This window comes from Macadamia integrifolia, chromosome 4 (genome assembly GCF_013358625.1).
Source record: "Macadamia integrifolia cultivar HAES 741 chromosome 4, SCU_Mint_v3, whole genome shotgun sequence".
NCBI classification, from domain to species: Eukaryota; Viridiplantae; Streptophyta; class Magnoliopsida; order Proteales; family Proteaceae; genus Macadamia; species Macadamia integrifolia.
In genome coordinates, this window is record NC_056560.1 from 23,509,212 (window position 1) to 23,533,531 (window position 24,320).

At 37.5% G+C, this 24,320-nt stretch overlaps 1 protein-coding gene across 9 annotated transcripts in view; it reads left to right on the forward strand.

Moving 5' to 3' along the window:
* Window positions 1–23,823, forward strand: part of LOC122075866 (26S proteasome non-ATPase regulatory subunit 4 homolog) — a 31,032-nt gene extending 7,209 nt beyond the window's left edge. For 6 of the 9 annotated variants that reach the window (XM_042641045.1, XM_042641047.1, XM_042641049.1 and 3 more), the window contains 6 exons: window positions 1,922–2,042; window positions 9,872–9,975; window positions 10,069–10,137; window positions 12,230–12,300; window positions 23,270–23,636; window positions 23,686–23,823. In XM_042641045.1, coding sequence (XP_042496979.1) covers window positions 1,922–2,042; window positions 9,872–9,975; window positions 10,069–10,137; window positions 12,230–12,274 — 339 coding nt within the window. In that variant the 3' untranslated portion in view covers window positions 12,275–12,300; window positions 23,270–23,636; window positions 23,686–23,823. The remainder of the gene's footprint in view (window positions 1–1,921; window positions 2,043–9,871; window positions 9,976–10,068; window positions 10,138–12,229; window positions 12,301–23,269; window positions 23,637–23,685) is intronic. The other 3 variants (XM_042641052.1, XM_042641046.1, XM_042641053.1) reach the window with 3 other exon arrangements.
* Window positions 23,824–24,320: the final 497 nt, after the last annotated feature.

The following is a 24,320-nucleotide window of genomic DNA, read 5'->3' on the forward strand; positions in this document are numbered from 1 at the left end:
CAATTAAGAGTTGTTCAGTAACCTAGTCAAGAAAGATCAGATGTGGTCCAAAGTCCGATCAAGTTGTCTATGAGATGGATGAGTGTTTCAGTAAATTTAGGTGACAATACTATGGTCAGATCTGGAGAATTTAGCAGGTTTCTATAACAGTACGTTGCTAAACCAGAGAATTCAGATTTAGCAACTAAGACATGGGACATTAAGTGCTGCCAAAATAGAAAGTTCCAGAAAGTACAACTCAGATTTAGTAACCTACAGAACTGAGAATGGAATTAGAAACAAGGTGGATCTGAAAATAGTAAGTAGAAGTGCTTTGCAACAGATGAGGTATTTCAGCAGTTACCGAAATGGTTTAATTCCAGAACCTTAATATCACCGATCAGCATTTGGAGGTCACTTAAGAAACAAGAACTGATATTAGAGGTGGATCTTGAACTCCATGTGTAATCAGCTACGAAGGTCAGACCTAAATCAATTGATTGATAACAGAAACTGCACTAGAAATCAGAAGCATCGATCAATGGAAATGAATGGATTAATGACACAATCTTCTGATTCAATAATTAGAACCCGGGATAGAACTCTTACCTAAAGTGGGGCTGAGAGTAGATAAGAACTGTCCTTTGATAGTTGAAGGAGAGAAGAAAGATATGTTTAGGCTTCTCACATCCATATGTGGAGCAAGGAATATCACCAAACTCCAGTCCCAGAGTCCCACCAGGACAAGTACCGCTTCCCGTACTAGGTTCTAAGTTGCATCTCACAGTCTAAGGTTGCACAAGGCTAGGTAAGTATTCAAAATCGTGGGGGAGAAGTCTACCCCTCTTTCTCTTTTATAACTAAAGGAAATAACGTAAAGAGAACCTTCCATGCGTGGAGGAGCTTCTTACAAATCTAGCAAGTATGTAAAGTAGAAACTGAAATACTCTAGATCTTACAACTAGAAATACCAGAGAACTAGTAACTAGAAGCGGGGCTGGAATTAATGACACCTGCCAGGCCTTCTGGAAACACTAAAATGAAAAGAGATAAAAGTGGAAATAAGCACCCATGCATAGACTAATAAACTTGAACCAAAGAATGAACCATATGTTCAATTTAAGACCAAAACTGGGCCAAAAGGTGCTGAATGGATGGGACTTCAGATCTGGTTCTTGGACTGACTTTTCCCCTGCTTATATACTGACATACTTCTGTTTGAATCTTGAATCTGCATCAGCAGATCTTTATTGCTGTGAAAATCTTGTTTGTAACCAAGGCTGGTGAATAAAATTAGTAACCTTAATTTTTTTTCCGTTTTAGTATAACATATTTTTTTTTTTTTTCAACGAGAGTAAATCCTGTCATTTTACACGCCTACTTAAAAAATGTGCAGCTTTTAATAATTTCATGTCACTTTCAAATCATTTTGAAAAATCTTTCTTTACCCCTACATTAAATAACTTCTGAAAATAAAATGAAGGGCCAATCAAAAGGAGGTTACAACTACAACTTCTCACTTCACCATTTTGGTGACAACAAGATGCACCCTTTATTTTTTTCAATTTGATTTGCATCAACAATCAGGCAGCAGTCCGAAGAATGGCAAATACACACTGGTTTTTTTTCTAACACATGTTTTATGCATATCTGTGTGTGTCATGGTTGTTCTAGCTATTTTGTTTAGAACCTGATCCCCATCTTTGGCGCTGTTGCTACATTTTTGCTAGATCCTGATCTTATTGTTGCATGATCCTGTGTAAAAGGTGGAACTGTTGAGCTGAATCTAACAAAACCTTGTGAGAACTGTACTAATTCTTCTCATGTCTCATGCTTGTTATTAATTGCCGCCTTGAACTTCTATGACTGTCCATGACTCCATGGTGTTTTACTGTACTCTTGCTTCAGATGGCTTCTTAGGCTGCTCTTTTACTGGTGACAGGATGATGAGACTGCATTATTAGAGCAGGCTCTTGCAATGTCCATGGATGATCCTAAGTCTGGTCACTCAGCGGATTCAGATATGTCTGAGGCAACTGCAGTGGATCAAGATTTGGCTTTTGGTGAGTTTGCATATTCTCTTGAACATTTTCAATTCATAATAAATTTCAGGTTTATAATATCTGCTGAAGGGTCTTATTTTATCATGTTCTGGATCTAGGCTGTTATTTGCTGTGTATGTTTGGCCCCGTTATGTTTTTGTTATTTAACAATTTTATTAACCTAAGTGAGATAAAAGTACCAAGTAGTAATCCAGTGTTGTGATACAATGACAGTGGTGCTAGAACCACTTAAAAAGACTAAGCTCACTGAAATACATTCTGCATCTAAGCTGAACTCACACCCCCACCATAACAGAATGTCATCTATGAAGTAGTTGTGGTTGAACAACTACCTGCGTACTTACTTTATGCTCTTACTCGTGCTTCTATGTGGTTACAGTTGCATCTACCACGATATCTCTCTCTGCCCCTCCCCTCCCCTCCCCCGCCCCTCCCCTCCCCCTCCCCCCTCCCCCCTTACTAATCATAATGGGATCCATAATTTAACGTTTTCAGCTATAACTAAATGATGCAAACACTAATTTGTCTAAAGCAATTGAGACAGTTATATCTTATAGGGAAATTTACAATGCCACACCCTAGAGAATGCCACTATTATAAGAGCACCCTCTTGTTTCACCAAATTAGACTCAGACCCCCTACCGTTAGTCACTGTTAAGTGATGCTATGAAATGAAGCTTTAGCCCTCATGAGTAAAACACCGATATGTAACCCATTTTCATTATCCTTTTACACTTTGTTGTTGTTCTTCTTTTTTATTTTATTTATTTTTTTACCCATCTCGGCCTCTCCAAATCCCATTTTCCTTTCCTTCTTATGGCCAAAGACTCAAAGGTTTTGCCCAATATTCCTTCATTTTCAGTTTCCTAGTTTCTACGCAACAATTGCTTCTAGTTTATTCGGCAATTGCATGGGGGAGAGACAACGAAAGACAGAGACAGAAAGAGAAACAGAAGCAGAAATAGAGAGGGATAAAGAGAAGAATAGGAGAATCTAAAAGTAAAATCAAACATCAGCTTTGCATGAAGGATGATCATAACCCACATATTCCTTTTCTTCCCTTTCTATCTCTATGATGGGTAGAGTTAGTTTTAATATGGCGATCATGCTGATGAAGATTAAAGAGAATATGGATATGAGATCTTAGCTATTGAAATTTGGGGTGGCTTTCTGGTGTAAGATTGAATCACAAGTGATCTAATCCCAGGCAGGATCTTTACTAAATCCAATATAAATCAAATTCAGGATAGAAAGAATGAATAAGAAGGAATCACACAATTGCACTAATCCAACAAGGGGTGAGAAATCGCATAAAGAAAGAGGGGGAGAATCACACACAACCCTCAGGCTCTCAAACATTAACTCAATTCATCATTCTTCAAATCTGTAATTATAAGTACATAGGCTCCTCTATTCATGGTTCGAAATCTTGGCGAAATTTTAGAATTTTGGTATTTTTTTTTGCCGAAACAAAACAAGGCTCGAAATAACATTTGTACAAAATTTCGGTCGAAATTTCGGTCGAAATTTCGGTATTTTGGCCAAAATTTCAGTCTCGTTTCGGTATCTCGATCATCTCGATACATTCTGTGTTATACATACCATATTTCCATCAAAATTTCGGTATTTCGGTCAAAATTTCGACTCTGCCTCACCTATCTCGGTGGTTTCGGTTTCATTTGCATATTTTGAAGGAAAAACACTCCAAGTCTCTAACAAGCCTTTAATTAGCCACATCATCACACTTTTTAACTTTCATTGGATTCCTACAAGATTTACACATTCAAAGCTTAGGAAAGGTAAAGTTCTTTCTCCAAAACCAAGTAAAATTTTTAGAAAAGTTCGACAGTTGCTGCCAAACAAAGTTGCAATTCTAAAACAATGTCATGTCCTAATATTTTTTCATTTTTATGTTCTAAGCATGTTTATTAACCTTAAAATTAGTTACCCACCAAGTTTCGGGTCAAAATATGACCGTTTGACCACCGAAACAAACAAAAAACACTATTTCGGCTGAAATTTCGCTGAAATGAAACGAAACTGGTGTTTCTGAACCCACCGAAACACCGAAATGAAACGAGATTTCAATCCTTGCCTCTATTTAAAGAGGGCATAATAAAAGATGGCATAATAACAATCCTATCATAACTAGAAGTTAGTTTTCAAATAGGATTAGACACTCCTAAGCTCCTAGCAGGAATTGGACTCATGATAGGACTAGGACTATAACTCCAACATGGAGTAGATAATTAACTAACCTAAACTGACTAATAATTGCAATAACAAAGGAAATAGATTCAAAACAGGACTCTAACTAAATTGATGAAGTAAAATCCCGTTTTTCTACTTTCTACCCATATTTTAGGCCTATTAAAGTGACCCCATTGCAAAGAAAACCCATGAGAACAAAGGCCCAACACATACATAACCCAATCCAAGGCTTATTTGCAATAAAATAAACCCATTAACTGACTTATCTACATCACTTTCGCTCTTTCCTTTGCTGGCTTTCTGTATTCCCAACTCAAAAACCAGAAGAATCCATCCAATAACTTCCTCTCCACGCTTGCCCCCACCTCCTCCTAAATCTCCTTCATCTTCACCTTCAAGTGATGGCAATAATTTCGATACAAATGGAAGAGAAGACCTCAAAGATAATCTCTCTTCCACACAGGCACCTCTCAGTAACTGCAACGAAGCTTCCTTTACAACCCATGAATTTGTAAGCTTGTTTATCACTCAACCTCTCGATTAAATTTAATTTTTCTCTCTGAAAAGTAATTAGTTCCAAGGTTTCTATTTTCCTTTGGGTTCCGAGTGTTTCTTCTCAATATAAAAGCTCCCCTGTTAATCTCTTCTCCGATTCCCCTCATCTTTTCCACTTGCTTGAGTCCTAAGCAAGAGAGAGAGAGAGAGACTTAGGCGGTATTCCCTACACAGCCATAGCGAGTTCCTGCTGGTGCCGTTGTTTCCGCCATCGCCGCCGCCGTGATCTCCGGTGCTTTGAACGATCACCGATGGTAGTGTCGATTTGGGAGAAAGGTAACTGAGGTCAATGTATCAATTTGGGATAAAGGTATAGTAACTTATTACATGGGCATTTTAGGTACTTCATATTTAGTAAGGGCATTTTGGTATTTAAAATGAAATATAGTAGCTGACATTAGCATATAAGGTATATTCCTTAACAGTGACTGCTGGTATAAGGTCTGAGTCTAATTTGGTGAAACAGAGGGGGTGTTCTTATAATAGTGGCATTCTCTAAGGGGTATCTTATATCCCAAAACAAGTAAAAAATATGAGACAGAAGCAGTTGTGCAGTGCTCTTCCATGCTTCACTGGCCTGGTTTGGATCATTTCTGGGGCTTCAAAATGGTCCCTAGAGTAGTAGCCAATGTTGGATTCAGATAGGCTCATTGACCCATATCTGGACATTGCACTCACCCTTTTCCAGCTGTCCTTAATCCTTCCAGCCGTCATTGTGTACCTTAAGGATCCTATTGAAGAACCCTGGTTTATGCCTTAATTGGGTAACTTTGTTGGAGTTGAACTTATTTTAAATCTTTCCTGATGAGTCAGAATTTTATTGGACTGAATAAGTAAAACTGCTGGAATGGGGGATGATCAGCAAATATAGTTCCGAGGGTAGTGTCATAAGGACTTTCGAAGTTTCTAAATTTGGATAGATGATAACAGGTATAAGTATAGCTTTATGATGTAGGAAAGCATAGAATTTTAGATTTCTAGAGTTTAACTATAAGGAATAGGCCATTGGAAAAGGGTTAGGGCAAAGAGATAAAAACTCCAGTCCGTAAAGGCATAAAAAAGTGTGGCTTGGTTATGTATATATAATTTTCGAATCCATGACTGAATATATTTTCTGCAGGAGATAGAACAAGAGGAATTGTTTAGGCCAAAATTGTAGATTAACAAATCCTAAAATACCGAACTCAACACACTTGGTAACATTGATGGAGGGCCGGTAGGGTTAGGGAAGAAATCCTTGAGAGGGGTCTCAGAGTTGTAGGGGAGAGGGAGAGTTCGCACTAAGAAGGGGGGGAGAAAGGAGAATCACTCACACATGCTTGCAAACTCCACAAATGCTCAAACTTAATTCATCTTTTAATCTGTCTTTCTCAATCGATTACAAGCATATAAATAGGAAATTGAAAAATTCTAACATGGAAAGAAATCCTAAAAGAAAACTAACTCAAAAGGAAAAGAAATCCTAAACCAACTCTAACTATGTCCTATGTATGCAACTTCTCAAAAATAAATAGAATAAATTAAACTAAAGATATTAGTCTCCTAAATAAAATAAAGTACTAAAATCCTACTAGACTAAGGATTCAATATGGATCTGGTTCATCTCTCGCTGGATACCTAGATGGGTATGGTCACTCCATGGGTGCGCATCTAGATCAATTTCCCCGATGTTGAGAAAAACTCGTCCACGAGTTTTGTAGAACGGGAGAATCAACGCCAATCGATCATCATCTATCCTTGTCTATATGAAATCACCATCGAAACCAAGATTGAATGATATGAAATCCACGATGCGAAGTTCATTGGTAAAGTAGTGACTCGTGAAAATAAAATCGATCGGTTCATTGAAGAGATCAACCGATTTAAAATTTTTCACAAATTGATCTTCAACTTCCAACGGTGTCATCTCATCTCCTACCATCGGTGATTCATCTTCTGGTTTGTCTACCTGTTGTTCAATGGCTGAGATCACATAGTTGAAGGTAGTGTGCTATGGATTTGATTTCTATGCAGTGTCGTTGAGCCTCATCGAGCTTCTCTATTATCAATTGTATTTGTTGACGGATATCCAATAAAAGATCCAGATCCATCGGTCAACTTTGCTTCATTTTTTTTTTTTTTTCAAGGGAGGGTAGAATTATAAATAGATGAAGTTCACTTTAAGCCACCAAGGGATATCATGTGTGGGGCAGGGGGCTAATTGTAAATAAGGAAAAATATGGGATAAAAGGAATTAAAAGATAAACAGGGGCAAAATTGGAAAAATAAGAAAACTAAGGAAAGAAAAAGAAAAATGTTGCGGGTGGGGTTTGGGTTACCGACAAAAGAAGAGTAGGTCTTCTTCTTGCGATGGAACCAGTAGCAAGTATGTCTCGACTCTCTCTGTTCTCGTCTTCTCTTCTCCTTCTTGCAATGGAACCAGCGGCAGCTGGCAGGTATGTCTCAACTCTCTCTGTTCTTGTCTTCTCTTCTTTTTCTTCTTTCTATTTTTTTTCCACTACTAGAACCCTACAGAGGGCTCGACTGAGAAGAGGTCGAGGGGGGGTTTTTGGCAGCTTCTCTGTTGACTCTCTTTTCTCTTCTTCTATTGCTGTGCTCTTTTTTTTTTTTTTTTTTTTTTTTCTAGCAATCCCATGCCTAGACACAGCTGGGCATGACAAAACCTAGTGTGCTCGGGGGCCAATGATTAAAGTATCAAGTATCGGTCACCGTTTTGGTCGGGTAATTTTAAGAGACGTATCAAAGCGTATCATATTGTATCGGAGACATGCAAGATACACACAGAAATTGACAAGATATGCATGGAAATATACTATTTGCACAAAAAACATTATAAATAAGCAATTCGTAACATGTATCGTGCATAAACACTAGAATGGAGAACACCATATTGAGAGAAGTGCATGCAAGTGAAATTGTTATAAAGGTTGAAGTTTCTTACATGTAGCAATAGTTTGTTATGGATGCCATGAGTTCCATGAAGAGTGTTGGGGTGGTATAAAGTCGTCGTTGGGAAGTTCTTCAAGAAGAGGAGCGACTAGGATGATGTTGTGCATTTGCTTGTTAGTTGTGAAGCCTAATCTCAGTATAATCTAAGAAGTACGGGTGAATTTTCCTAAATAACAACAGTCCCAAAGACTCACCTTACAGCGTTTGTTTATGATTTTGGTTTCATAAAAGGCATTCTGTCCCTTTAAAGAGACGTATCTCGAGCTGTATTGGTACTGTATCGGTTGATGCGGTATGATACGTGATGATACAGTTGGATTTTTAAATATTTGGGTATCTATATGTATCGAACTGTATTTAGTACCAGAGCAATACAAAAAAATAATAATAAAAAATAAAAATAAAAATAAAAGTAATAGTGCATGTAATCATGTGTCGTATCGGTGTGTATTGTATTGATATAGACCGACGAGGATAAATATCGACCGATACAATATGATATGCGTCGAGACTTTAAACCATGTCGGTTGCAGCTAGGTCTTTTCAAACCCAGCTTTGTTTGGGTGTTGGGAACACTAGACGGACAAGGTTCTTTTCTCCTTTTTTTTGTTGAATTTTAAGCAATTATTTATTAATATTTATGGTAAACACTAAACAAAACAAACAACTGAGCCTTATCCCAACTAATTGGGCTTGGCTACATGGATCCTATCAAAGAAAACACAAGAAAAGTAGAAGTAAAAAGAAAGGAACACATCACAACAAATCAGTAAAACCTAACTTAAATGGGGTTAGCTACATGCATGGATACTTGCCCCCCAATGAGATCTATTCAATGTCATATTTGGGACAAGACCTGAACTATGCATGTTGTCTTTCCTCACTACTTCTCCTATAGTTATTTTAGGTTTGCCCTTGGCTCTTTAGTTTCTTCAATTTGAATCACGTCACTCTTTGGTGCATTTCCCAACCTCTGTTGAACATGGTCATTTCACATCAAACGACTTTCTCGAAGCTTATCATGAATCGGAGCAACTCCCAAATCAGCTCTAATATGGTCATTACCCACTTTATCCTTATTAGTTTTGCTGCATTTCTAGCTCAACATCTTCATCTTTGCTACGCATAGCTTATCTATATGACACTTCTTAACTGCCCAACAGTCCACCCTGTACATCATAGTTAGTTGAACAATTGTCTTATATAACTATCATTTAAGCTTTAAAGGAATACGTTGGTCACTCAACACTCCGGACACACCTCTCCATTTCATCCATCCCCATTTAATCCTCTGGGAAACATCATCCTCTAAACACTAAACAATTAATAAAAAAAAAAAAAAAATTATTGCACAAAATGATCAGCAATAGAACCGAAAATAGATGATTACATTGTTATCATCTATCTTGGGTTCTAAATAGATACTTCCCTTATATTTGTATAGAGCAGCTTATATTAGTCAAAACAGTGAAAATCTACACAATAGACTCTACTCAGGTTTCGAAACCACAAAGCCATGTTATTCCTAGATGTGTATTTATACTAGAAGCCCGCTGCCTCTTCATGCTAGAAGGTATGGCTATGGCCTTTTAAGATTATGGTTTTTCACCTAAAGCAACAACCCCTACTTCTACCTTGGCTTGTTACCAGCAGTAGGAAAAGCATTGGTGGAATTCCTTAAAGACCAAACTAAGTCATAAGCTTGGCAATACACTTGCGTGGACACCAAAACTAAAACTGACTTAACAAGATCGGTCCAATCTATCCTACCTAATATTTTCATGTAGGAAATGCCTAGTAACTGACGTTCCTAAAAAATTCAGTCACTTCTACGTCAATTCTAGGCCTTACTGATCAAATACAACCAATAAAATGAAACTAATGATTTTAGTGGACTCAAAAACAGAGCACGAATTCTCATTTGGGACTTAAGGTGGATCACTGACAATCGGTTTGTGATTGTGATGATGTTTGAATCATGTTGACTAGTTGGTATCAATACCAGCTTGCACAGTTGAATGCTAAGCAATAAGCACTCTTGGTCCTATTTGACCTGACTTATTTATTGTAGATTTTTATTTGTTGATCCCTTACCCTTTGTCTTCTGTGTGAAGCCCTTCAAATGTCTGTGCAAGATAATGTGAATGATTCAGCAACTCAGACAGAGATGACCAAGGCGTTGGGCGACCAGTCTTTTGTGTCGTCTATACTTGCTTCGGTAATTATATATACACATGTCACTCACAATTAACATCTCCAATACTGATCAGTATTAGCTTACCTTCTTATGATACGTTTTTTTTCTCTCCAGCTTCCTGGAGTTGACCCAAATGACCCATCCGTGAAAGATTTGCTTGCATCACTGCAGGGCCAGTCTGAGGTGAGTTTTTGGACCTCAGTGATAGATTAATCAAATAATGTTGGTTACAAGTGGCTATGTAATTCTTTTATTTTGGGAGTTTGCTCATGTGGTCTTTGATGTGAATGGATATGATTTTTTTAAATCTTATCATTGTTTTTGTGATGGTGGTATCTATGAGAATTTGTTTTTCTATATTCAATCAACTATACTTTTGAGAGTAATTTATGCTTATAGTTAATTTGTTTTTAAATGTTGAATTGAAGCTTCTCCACACCTTGGATTTTGGTCTGTTCCAGTTGAGATTTTCATTCTTTTAATTAGTCTGTCATTTTCTTAGACATATTTGTTGGTTTATTTTGATAACCTGAGATTAATTAAATGATGTGAAGTAGGAAAAGTAGATGGGCTAAATATGTGCTCATTGAAGGAGAGGGGGAAGGGGACTATGGAGGTGAGGAGAACCCATGGACAGTTTGGGAGGCGATTTGGAAGATCTTGCAGAAATTTAGAAGGGGTTTGTTATTGGTTGGGGGATGGGGAATGAGTGACTCTAGATTAATCACTGGTGATGGAGGGGCCTTTGATGGAGTTGTTATGGAGTTCTATGTTATTGCATGGAATTAGGTATTCATGGGTAGAAGAGTAGTAGGTGGAATGGGTGGAAGGCCAAAGAGTTTGGTTTTCCAATTTAAGGAGGAATCTCAATCATAGTTGTTAAGGGGACCCAAGGCGGTGGAGGGGTGTCGAAGCGCTTAGGCAACAAGGTGCCCAAGTGTTATTTTTTATTTTCTCTCTTTTCTAATATTATTTAGTATGCTACATATACCTTGTCTCATGAAAAATCAACACTAAGCCGCATCAAGTCATCAAAAATCAATATTAAGTCATATTGAGTCATCAAAAATCAGTATTTAGAGAAATGTTCTTGTTCTTTATTGAATTTAATTGGTCAAATGATTTTATTTTTGCATGAGACTTTTTGTCTTAGGTAGAATACAAATTCAGTTTCCAACGAATCTAAAATGTCTTAAATTTAAGTTGTAATGACAAAGTTATGTTCTGGTCAAACTTATTTTGAAGTGTGCGAATGCTTTTAGAATCTCCTGAATGAAAATAATTTTATGGACATCAAAACAGAAGATTATTACCACACACTTTGGTTTTTAACAATGTTTTCCATGATAAGATTTATAACATTTTCATAATTGAGAAAAACTCAAGCATTTGAAAGTTTAGTATTGCCCCGACAACAAAAAATCCAGTTTTTGTTCTTGGATTGGGGAATTGACTATTTTTCCCCTTTTGGAATTTGATTTCTAAATTATTTTTATTGGGTTCAAATAGGGGTATTTGTTTATTTATGAATAATATCTTACTTAAATGATATTTGACAGATTCATTAACCTTTTCCTTTTGGTGAAAAAATCTTGCATATGGTGATACTTTTGAATGTATGATTCATGCGATGTTTTTGGGACCTAGATCCATAAATAATATTCTTGTAACCATGGACCTGAGATATTTCTGTGTGGCGCTTTAACTTGGTATGCCTTGCTTCACCTCAAGTGCTGAGAGGCTTTTCTGCTTTTCTTGTGCCTTCGCCTTAACCAGCACTGATGCTATGGGGTTGTTTTTGCGTTAGCTAGAACTTGGGTAATTCCTTAGAAAAACATAGAATATTAATAGTTAATACTATCACTTGAATTGTTGTTTATATTTCCCTCTAATTAGGCAGGAATGCTACCTTAGATGGAGACTAAGATCTGCTAGTGAGCAGATAAGTTAGCTGACACTGGAGTAGGGAGACTGGACCCTACCCTCTGTACCTAGTCTCTCTATGATTGTTTCTTTGGCCTGGTGCTAGTTTTCTGTTGTTGTATGCTATCTATTTATGTTTTTGCTTTCTCATAAAACTGTTTTTTATCGAAACCAAGAAGTTTTTGGGGGGGAGGGGGGTGGTGGGTGTTGGTTATATGTCAGTTCTGTCATTTATGACGCTTACTAAATTTTTAATCCTTATTTACAAATTTTTTTTTTTTGTGTGTGTGTGTGGAATAAAATTCAAGCACTGTATTTGGTCTGATTGTGTGGTCATACTGTATGGTTTCAGCCAAAGGAAGAAGAGAAGAAGCCACCAAATGAGGAGGAGAAGTGATGGGGTTGATAGCTGCTGTGTCTGAGGTAAGGTTTTAAGACCCAGGCCCTTATGGATGATCTATTCTTTGGTGTTTCCTTTTCTGTGGCTATATTTGCCATATGGCCACTTGGTCGGTCCTCAAACTTCCACATCTTCTATTTGTCAAGTTTCAATACAGTTGGACTATATTTTCCAAATAGAAGTTTGAAAATTGTTCAAAAAGTTTTTTTTTTTTTTTGATTATTATTATTATTATTATTATTATTAAAAGGGGACAAAGTCCAATGGATGGGCTATATGGGTTGAAATTGGCTACCCAATTTGACATGCCAAATCAATCCAATAGTTACAACATTTCAATGAGCTCTCCAGTGGCAGATAAATGTCAGCATACAAGGATTTATTTATTTTGGTAAGGGCATACAATGAATAGCTTCCTTATCCACAGACGTTTTTCACTTATTATTATTATTATTATTATTTTTATTATTACTACCAGGATCAAATGAATATCAGATTTATGCAGCGAGGGAAGCTATCAGGCTAATAAGTTGTCTTTTCTTAGAACAAAGCCTGGATAATTCAAGGGTTTCTAACTGATGAAGTGTAGAGAAGTGGTCTGGATTTTCAAGAAATAAATGAATATAAAATTCTATACAAGCATACGAAAGATCAATCAAACTATATAATAAAACAATTTATTCTTTTAATTTTCTAATAGCAAACATAATACATGAAATCAAAAGTAGGGAAGACAAACTTACATGAGAGACCTTGATTTACAAATGCTGAACAATTGTAGAGGAGACAATACTTGATTACAAAACACTCAGAAAACTCACAAAATGTTTACAGAACACTCAGAATTTTTACACACTCTAAAACTCTATATCTTCTATAATTTTAGTGGTATTTCGTGGTGTTTTCCAAGGATGAGGAGTTCTCCTTTTATAGATGGCGGGCACCAAACTTCAACAAATTATGGTTGAGAGATGCTGATGGGCCTTGATGGAGATGGCGTTGATTTAGGCATTCAATCAACCGAAAATGAAAGATGATCAGCCTCAAGATAAGGTGTTCTTTTCAAAAAGAGGGTACACCTAATAAGGTGTGGGGTTTTAATTAGAAACTGATAAGCTTCAGCCGAAAGTTTTTTGTCCGTAGTCTAGGTGATTGAAATTAAGTCACGAAAAGATTCTCTGGCATTCCACGTGGGAGATCCCATTGTTTTCTAGAAGAGTTAGTGAGGTGAATTATTAAAGTGCCCACCCGTGACACTCACTATAATTCGCTTATAGTGCTGCGTAATGCATGCCAAGGCGTCAGTCTGACTAGAGTGGCACTAGGTGTGGATGCTTGACATCTGGCAAGAATCAGAAGAGCGTGTCTGATTAGCATGGCACTGGGTCATGGTGCAGTGAGACCTCTTATATACTCGGGTTTTTTTTTTTTGAAAAAAAGGGCCTCAGTAGTCAGGCCGTTGAACGTATTGGCTAACATTATCCGAAGGAGGAAGAGTGGAAGAGGAGGATGCAGCAGGGTCAGATTGAGGATTGAATCCGATAGCAGTAAGGATACGCTCTTGGATCTGCTCATCAGACAAGTATGGAAGGCGACGCCGGGCAGCTTGAAAGATGTTATAAAAAGGCGTCTGGGCCTTCATTGAAGAAGAAGGTGCAAGGGGCAGATCGGCACCGTTACTTCTTTTAGGCACAAAACGGAAATCAGTTAATGGTGAAATATCAAATTTATCCCACCATTTGACAGAGATGTCGCTCCAAATGAAGAACATAATTCCATTTTTTGAACTCATCAGTAGTCATCTGATATAACCATTGAAGGATCCAGGGGACTTCGTATAAGATGAAAAACTGAACGAAGAGAGCCCGAGAGTCCAGAGGTTGGTTAAATTCTTTAAATTTGATAACTGACTGCTGAAGAGGTGGAAGGAACTCTGTTGGAGGTGGTCCCCAAGTGAAGAACCATTGAAGAAACCAGTTTGGCACACTTAATAAGGTGTGTTGAAGTCGAAACTTCACAAATTAGGAATGGGTCTCATGATCGTTCTGATATAAGAATATCATGTCCCATCCTTTGACATAATCATATGACCTGAGTTTAAGACCAGTGACATCATGGAATTCACGTTTAAATGAGGGTGAAGATCCCCATTCGCGATCTCGAATGATGTTAATTATATTGAGCTTAGAATAAGTCCGAACATGTGCAGATCTATAATTGTGCTGAATTTGAGCACTTTGAGTTTCCTCAAGGATTCTTTCATAGAAAAAATGGGTTTTATCACCAGTGGAGGGATGAAGGTGATCACAGAGGTAAATAGTGGCTATATCAGAAAGAGTGGTGAAGGTGGATGGATTCGATGGGAATAACTGGGATAAAATTTGTTGCTATGAAAGGAGAGTTATTGGCAGCCTGTAAGGTTGAGGCAGGTGAGGGAGACTGGGAGGAGATAGGAGAGAGATGCTCTTGAAGTTGCCTGGAGGATGTTGAGGCAACAGCTTTATTGGGAGTGATAGGGATAACAATCTTCTGCTTTGGAGCCCTGCAAAAATTCTCGAGTTAAGAAGTCAGGTAAACTGTTAGTACTACCTTTAATAAATTCAATACTAAAATAAAAAACAAAGAGGAGGGACTGCCAGTGAGCAAAGATTTGTTTTGAGGCAAGATTTTTGACATCTTTCTCAAGGACATCCTTAGCTGCCTTACAATCAACTCGAACAAAAAAATGTTGATTAAGAAGATCACTTTAAAATTTGGTTATGCACAAGACAAGTGAAAGAATCTCCTTTTTTATTGTTGAATATTTTTGTTGAGTGGGATTCCAAGTACCAGAAGTAAAACGTACTAATACTTTGTTTGGAAGATTAGGACATTTTTGCTTCAAGGTATAATCAAAAGAAGATTTAGAAGACAGTCAAGCGCTGACTCTTTCACTTGCTGAACCTTCTGATTCTAAAATAGAATTAGTAGAGAAAGAATTTCAGTCTATGCTACCTCAATAGGCAGCAGTTCCTGAGCCCCTTCCACAACTAAATCAAGTTATGAGAAGAGCTTGAAAAGTTATGCCAACCGCTCCCACAAACTATTATTACCCTTGACCTTCTCCTGTCGACCTTCAATTTGAAGTAAAAGGAGAACCTACAAATTTTTCAATCGATGATAATACCATATTTGAGTAGAATATTGATGGTTTGTCTGATTACCAAATCATCAATCTTCTGAAATAGATGCTTATGTATGCCACAGTGGAAAAACTAAATCATTCATTTGATTCGGATGTTGCTAAAATGATCGCAACAAAATTTTTCGGCCAACTTTGTGGTTGGTGGGACTTTTATCTGTCTAAAGATATTAGATAGTAGATTATAGGTGCTACGACCCGTGTTCTGCAACAGCTTACTGAACAATTAGCTGATGGTAATTTTGCCCAGCGAACTATTTATGTTGACCAAGAAGATGCGGTGAACACTTTGGTCTACACTATAATTCTTCATTTTGTTGGACCAACTGAAATTCTAGCTGATCGAACAAGAGAACAACTTATGAATCTTAGGTGTCCTATACTATCTCATTATAGATGGTATAGAGACGCCTTTTTTGCTAAAGTCTTTTCTAGAGAGGACTGTAACAATTCCATATAGAAAGAAAAGTTCATCTTTGGTCTACCTCCTTTATTTGCTCAAAAGGTAAGGTATAGACTTAAAACAAAGCATAATGGCACTATTCCCTTCGAGCAATACACCTACGGGGAATTAGCTACTGAAATATGCAATGAAGGTCTTCAACTCTGTATAGACCTCAAACTTAAGAAACAATTGTCTGAAGAGAGACAAGCTGGATTTCGAGAACTTGGCGATTTCTGTGAACAATATGGATTTGAAAAGGTTCGTCCCTCAAATATCAAGAAAACTCATATCAAGAAAACTCATCGGAAACTCTCTAAGTTTTCTAAGCCTAAATATCAGGCCAAACAGTATAAGAATAAGCCTAAGCGCTTCTTCAAGAAACGCTTTTCAAAAACTTGTCCTCAAAACACTTTTCCTAACAAACCTCCTGTTTGTTATAAATGTGGAAACGTAGGACATTATAAGAACAACTGTCGAACTAAAGCTAGAATCAATGCTTTAGAAATTGATGACACTCAAAGGCAAAATCTTGAAAGAGTCTTGCTTTACAGCTCTTCTGACTCTGAGGCAAACTCTGAATCTAACTCCGATCAAGATATTGCTCAACTTAAGTTCGATAGTGATTCCTCTGAGTCTAAATCACAGACTCCTCAATGTAGTTGTGATCCTTATCAGGCTATGCTTAAGGAAAATGGTTTAATGGTTCTCTCCTCTGAAGAATCATTCCTCTTAAAAACCATTGACCAAGTGAATGATCCTACAACTAAGGCCCAACTTTTACATGAGTATATCACCTTAGTCAAGGATAATACTAGGCCTAGCCCAGTTCCTCATCAACCCAAGGTTCAAGATTATAGTTGTAAAACTATAATTAATCGGGTGAAAGCAACCTCTCTTACCCGAGAACCTATTCTTTAGGAACTTCGGAAGGACCTCAACGAAGTTAAAACTAAAGTTCGAGATCTTAAACAAAGAATCTAGATTCTTGAACTTTACAATACTCGACAGGTTATTGAGCAAGATTCTGAAGAAGAAGCTTCCTTTAAGGATCTACTAGCAACTCAAAATATAGTAGCTAGTACCTCTGCAACCCCTGCTGCAGTTTTTTTCTGATGACGCTCAAGTCCTAACCATTCAGCAGGTTCAAACTCATAGATGGCATGTTATGATTGACATCGTTGTTAATCATGAGTTTAGCCTCAAAACTATCACCTTAATTGATTCAGACGCAGATATTAATTGTATTAACGAATGACTTGTACCTTTTAAATACTTTGAGAAGATTGCTCAAAAATTGGTTACTGCTAACGGATATAGAATGCAGGTCGGATATAAACTCCCCTCTGCTTCTATCTGTACTAATGGACACTGCCTGAAGACTCCTTTTATAATGGTAAAAGGACTTTCTCAATTTGTACTTCTTGGCATTCCATTTTTATACCGGCTGTATTTATTACAGATTGACATTGTTGGTCTTCACTCGATGATTCAAAATCACCCTATTACTTTTCATTTCATAGAACCTCATAAGGTTCATACGGTGAATGAAATCCGGGCTCAAGTTCAGTCCAAAGAAAAATTTATATGCTCTTTATCATCTGAAATCCAACAAAAGAGCATATAACAGAAGATTGATGACCCAACTTTTCAAGTTAGAGTTAAAAACTTTCAAGCTCAACTTGAAAAGGAAGTATGTTCAGACATCCCAACGGCATTCTGGTCTAGGAAAACTCATATTGTTACTCTTCCATATGAAGACAACTTTTTCGAAAGCCAGATTCCTACAAAAGCTCGGGCAGCTCAAATGCCTGATCTTTTAAGGGAAACCTGTCAAAAAGAAATTTCTGAACTTCTTGCTAAAGGTCTTATTAGACCAAGTAAGTCTCCCTGGAGCTGCACTGCATTTTATGTAAATAATATTGCTGAGATTGAAAGAGGTGCACCCAGACTTGTTATAAACTGTAAACCTTTAAATAAGGTTCTTAAATGGATCCGGTATCCTATCCCTAATAAGAGAGATCTTCTCAATAGACTATACGCCTTGCGTATTTTCTAAGTTTGATATGAAGTCTGGATACTGGCAAATTCAGATAGCAGAGAACGATAGGTATAAGACAGCTTTGTTGTCCCATTCGACCAATACGAATGGAATGTTATGCCTTTCGATCTTAAGAATGCCCCTTCTAAATTTCAAAATATCATGAATCGAATTTTTAATCAATACTCACAGTTTATAATTGTGTATATTGATGATGTCCTTATATATTCCCAAGACATTTCTCAACATTGGAAACATTTAAATCTGTTCTTTTCTGTTATTCGTCAAGCAGGACTTGTTGTTTCCGCAAAGAAAATAAATTTATTTCAAACTAATGTTTGATTCTTGGGACACTATCTCTTTTGGATCTATCATTCCCATAGAATGAGCTATTCAGTTTGCTGATAAATTTCCTGATGAAATAACAGATAAGACTCAACTCCAAAGGTTTCTTGGTAGCCTAAATTATATTGCTGAGTTCTATAAAGATTTAGCAAAGGACGCCAAACTTTTGTTTAATCGGCTTAAACAGTAACCTGAATCATGGACAACTGTACATACTAATTCTGTCCGAAAAATTAAGCTTAAAGTAAAACACTCTTGTGCTTAAGTTTAGCACGACCTGATTGTTTTAAAATTGTTGAGACCGATGCATCCGAATTTGGATATGGTGGTATCTTGAAGCAAAAATGTCCTAATCTTCCAAACGAGGCATTAGTACATTTTATTTTTGGTACTTGGAATCCCACTCAACAAAAATATTCAACAATAAAAAATGAGATTCTTTCACTTGTCTTGTGCATAACCAAATTTGAAAGTGATCTTCTTAATCAACATTTTTTTGTCCGAGCTGATTGTAAGGCAGCTAAGGATGTCCTTGAGAAAGATGTCAAAAATCTTGCCTCAAAACAAATCTTTACTCGCTGGCAGTCCATCTCTGTTTTTGATTTTAGTATTGAATTTATTAAAGGTAGTACTAACTGACTTATTAACTCGAGAATTTTTGCAGGGCTCCAAAGCAGAAGGCTGTTATCCCTATCACTCCCAATAAAGCTGTTGCCTCAACATCCTCCAGGAAACTTCAAGAACATCCCTCTTCTATCTCCTCCCAGTCTCCCTCACCTGCCTCAACCTTACAGGCTGCCAATAACTCTCCTTTCATAGCAACAAATTTTATCCCAGTTATTCCTATTGAATCCATCCACCTTCGCCACACTCCTGAAATAGCCACTATTTACCTCTGTGATCACTTTCATCCCTCCACTGGCGATAAAACCCGTTTTTTCTATGAAAGAATCCTTGCGGAAACTCAAAGTGCTCAAATTCAGCACAATTATAGATCTGCACATGTTCGGGCTTATTTTACGCTCAATATAATTAACATCATTCGAGATCGCGAAAGAGGATCTTTACCCTCATTTAAACGCAAATTCCATGATGTCACTGGCCTTAAACTTAGGTCATATGATTATGTTAAAGCATGGGACATGATATTCTTATATCAGAACGATCATGAGACCCATTCCTGGTTTGTGAAGTTTCGACTTTAACACACCTTATTAAGTATGCCAAACTGGTTTCTTCAATGGTTCTTCACTTGGGGACCACTTCCAATAGAGTTTCTTCCACCCCTCTTCAGCAGTCAGTTTTCAAATTTAAAGAATTTAACCAACCTCTAGACTCTCGGGCTCTCTTTGTTCAGTTTTTCATCCTATACGAAGTCCCCTGGCTCCTTCAGTGGCTATATCAGATGACTACTGATGAGTTCGAAGAATGGAATTATGTTCCTCATTTGGAGGGACATCTCTTTGTCAAATGGTGGGATAAATTTGACATTTCACCATTAACTGGTTCCCGTTTTGTGCCTAAAAGAGGTATCGGTGCCGATCTGCCCCTTGCACCTTCTTCTTCAATGACGGCCCATACGCCTTTTTATGACATCTTTCAAGTTGCCCGGCGTCGCCTTCCATACTTGTCTAATGAGCAGATCTAAGAGCGTATCTTTACCGCTATCGGATTTAATCCTCAATCCGATCCTACTGCATCCTCCTCCTCCTCCTCTTGCACTCTTCCTCCTTCGGATGATGCTAGCCAATGCGCTCAACGGCCTGACTACTGAGGTCCTTTTTTTTTTCAAAAAAAAAACCCCGGTAGGATATAAGAGGTCTCACTGCACCATGACCCAGTGTCGTGCTAATCAGACACGCTCTTCTGATTCTTGCCAGGTGTCAAGCATCCACACCTAGTGCCACTCTAGTCAGACTGACGTCTTGGCATGCGTCATGCAACACTATGAGCGAATTATAGTGAGTGTCATGGGTGGTTTTTAATTAAAACCCCACACCTTATTAGGTGTACCCTCTTTTTGAAAAGAACACCTTATCTTGAGGCTGATCATATTTCATTTTCGGTTGATTGAATGCCTAAATCGTCGCCATCTCCATCAAGGCCCATCAACATCTCTCAACCATAATTTGTTGAAGTTTGGTGTCCGCCATCTATAAAAGGAGAACTCCTCATCCTTGGAAGACACCACGAAATACCACTAAAATTATAGAAGATATAGAGTTTTAGAGTTTGTAAAAATTCTGAATGTTCTGTAAACATTTTGTGAGTTTTTTGAGTGTTCTGTAATCAAGTATTGTCTTCTCTACAATTGTTCAGCATTTGTAAATCAATGTCTCTCATGTAAGTTTGTCTTCCCTACTTTTGATTTTATGTATTATGTTTGCTATTAGAAAATTAAAAGAAGAAATTGTTTTGTTAGATAGTTTGATTGATCTTTCGTATGCTTGTATAGAATTTTATATTTCATTTATTTCCTAAAAATCCAGACCACTTCTCTGCACTTCATCAGTTAGAAACCCTTGAATTATCCAGGCTTTGTTCTAAGAAAAGACAACTTATTAGCCTGATAGCTTCCCTCGCTGCATAAATCTGATCTTCATTTGATCCTGATAGTAAATGGTATCAGAGCCAAGTTAGAGTAGGCGCCAAAGTCGTAAGGACCATTAAGTTGGTAGTGTTTCACCCTTTGTCATATAGACCTGCACCCAAGTCGTGTTGACCTACACCCAAGTCGTACTCAGCCGTGTTGCCGTAGATATGCGTTTGAAGGCAAAAAGGTATCGGCAGTAGGATATATTGACCAGAGACCCTTATTGACTCGAACCTCTATAGCATGGCTTCATACTTTCGCTCCAGTTCAAGGAGATCCTCATCTTCTGAGGTGAACGCATCCGGAAGGACTCAAGACATAGTCCACAATTCCGAAGAAGTGTCTTTCGTAACCTTGAAGTAGCCATAAATAATTATACTATCCCCAGAATACCTGAATCTGAGGTATACCATGAAGGCACTTTCGCATTCCACAGTGACTATGTAATTAGGACATGCTAAAGTACACATACTCTTGCTTCTGATCAAGAGCAAATTCAACTCTTGACCAGCTCACAGATCCAGAGGCATAGAGAGCGTGGATTTAAGTTTATCCACATCGGCCTAGTTCAGGTCGCCCTGAAACCCTTAACACTTCCAGGGTTAAATAGTGCAGTTTTTGCTGCCATTCGAGATGCAAGAATGAAAAATTTTAATGAATCTCTTATGGGTGTTGTTGAAACCAGCCTCTGTGAAGGACCCGTCTATTTTCAAAGCCGACCAGGCTTATCTATGTCCCTCATAGATCCAAATATTTTAAATGGTGCTGTTATTATCTTAAGAACCTTTGGATACGATATTCTCCCAGGTACGTAAAATATTTCTATAATCTATCATATCTATTACAAGGCAATGACCACCTGTGCCCCTAATGCTAAGGTTATAGATCCAAAAAGTCAAACCGTCTGTTTCTAGGCCAACTCTGAAAGATCTCAAGTTTTTGTGCCTCGATGTATCAGATGGTCAGAAGTTAATCTTCCCAACTCTTGGATCTTAATCTCCGTGGCTCAACCTCAACCACCTATGAGAACTTCTCCATCATGCATCACTCAGCTACCTTCTGGTGATGTTGAAATTACTTTCGACCATAGATCTCATGATTCCAGGAGATCGACCTCTTCTGTAATTTCTTCTTCTTCTGAATATCCCCTATTTCAAGCACCTTTTCGTGCTTCTACCTTAGAATTCAGAATGAGAATTATGATAGAATTATAAACCTTCAGGGTACTAATCGTACTCCTCAGGTTAATCAACCTGTTTATGGTCCTCTGCAAAGAGAGTAATCTCAGGCTCAATTCCAGCCTTCTCCTGCTCCTATTAATAGGGAAACTGGGTATTCTTCTCCAACCCTTTTCGATATGCAAGCCACCTCAGGGATACTGATGCTTCATATCACTGAAGAACCCAAATTCCAAATTAATAAGAAATTCCTCATTCAGGAATATAGATCCGCTAAGAATGAAGGAAAAAGAAAAATTTTTGAAGAACATTATCCTTCTGATTCTGAGCAGAAAGAGCTTCATGAGAAATGGGTTTCTCATATGGAAACTCATAAAGTCAACCTCCCTTTTTTCTCATGGTTAAAACTTTATCTTCTTGATAAATCCTCTAACTATCATCAGGTTAGTGAGATAAAGAAGGTGACAACCACTTATGTTTCAAATGACGGAACAGAAATTGAATCTGTTCATCCTCCCTTTCAAGCCTTAAGAATAGGTGGGAACAAAATGGCTATTCCTCTTAAAACTTCTAGCCAAAACTTCTAGCCATACCACTTCTCCTCTGACTGAATTTCATCTTAGTCAAGTTGTTGAACAAAATAACTTTACTAATCTTTGTCTTCAGTCTATTGGAAATCAAACTGATCGTATTGAGATGATAGTAGATTCTTTAAAAACATCTACTCCGTCCACTTCTCATACAAAGTTTGAACATGTCTGGCCAACCTTTGCTTCTCAACCTAGAAGCACTCAAAAGGAATCTTCTGCTTCTCAACCTAGAAGCAACCAGTCTGTCTTATTTAAACCTCCTCCGGCCCTGGATATTCCAAAAAAGAAAATTCAGAAAACAGAGTCTACCATTCTTGATGAAATTGTTACCCGACTCTAAAAGATCCCAGGTATTATTATCATCCTTCCACAAGTGGCTCTCATAGGAGCAAAGAGAACAACAGGCTCGAGGCCTGGCACAGGAAAGTTACGAGTGGATTTGGCCGTCCCTGGCTATGGTACTAAACTGTCATGGCCTTAGACCACTGCCCACACAGCCACACTGGGATGCATCTTATGATTCCTCCTCTCTTTCCAAGCATGAATAATTGATCCTTCTGAGTTTATAGAATTTGAATCTCAAGTCTGAAGACTCTGAACCCTTGGGATTGTTCTGTTTCAGGTAAGAGAGCTTGTGATTGTGGTTATGGTGGGGCATTGAAGGTTAATAAGGATTGGAACGCAAACTTATCTATAGTTGTATGGCCCTCAACATTGCTTAAAAGTTCAGAATTACGTTCTTTCTACAAAGCAGCTTCGTTAATTCTTCTTTTTTTTTTTTTCACCCCATTTTTAATATATGTTTCAATATATGTAGATTAATATTTGTCGTACAGGTATTATGGGGACAAGTCTTTCATGATTGGAAATAGAATATTTGGAAACCAAAGAATGCCCCTTGTGCTATTGATCCTTGTGACGCAGCAGCTGTTGCTTTCTTTGTTTAGATTAAAAGGGTTGGTCTTTGGAAGACGATGAAAAGTCAGGAGGTTGTCTAAACTGAATGTTGGTCTTTGGAAGACGATGAAAAGTCAGGAGGTTGTCTAAACTGAATGTTTTTACTTTCCGATACAATCTTCATATCCTTATATGTTTCTTTGACACATGCACTTGTAATTATTGAATTTAGTTCTTTAATTTGTGTTTGCCATTTTGGGCAGCAGCTGAGTGCCAAAATGTAGTCTTACCTTGTTATCTGAATGAGTTCAGAATGGGGCCTGATAGTCTTTGCTCACAAGCATTGGAGCTTGTGCAAATATAGAACCACTCAATCAAGGGAAGGAAAAAAATAAATCCACGGGGTGGGAAAAAAATCCTGGGAAGATGGTTTGAAATACTTACTACTATTGAATATACAGAAAAAAACATCAAAATTAGGGTTAGTAATCAAAGAGGCAAAACTAGGTATGTGACTATGCGTAATGGTAAATTAAATTAACATGATTTTTGGAGAATGATGGAAATAAATATCGTAAAGAATGATCATAAAAATGTAAACCTAACAAGGATAAGGCTATCTATACTCCATGAAATAATAAAAATATGCATGGAGTAATGCAAACTATACTAAGATATTATTTTATTTTTACAATTAAATGGTAGAATATTTGCCTTAGATTTAAGAGAACCAAAAGTCAAAGTTGGTGGATATGCACAACTTAGAGAATTGGAGC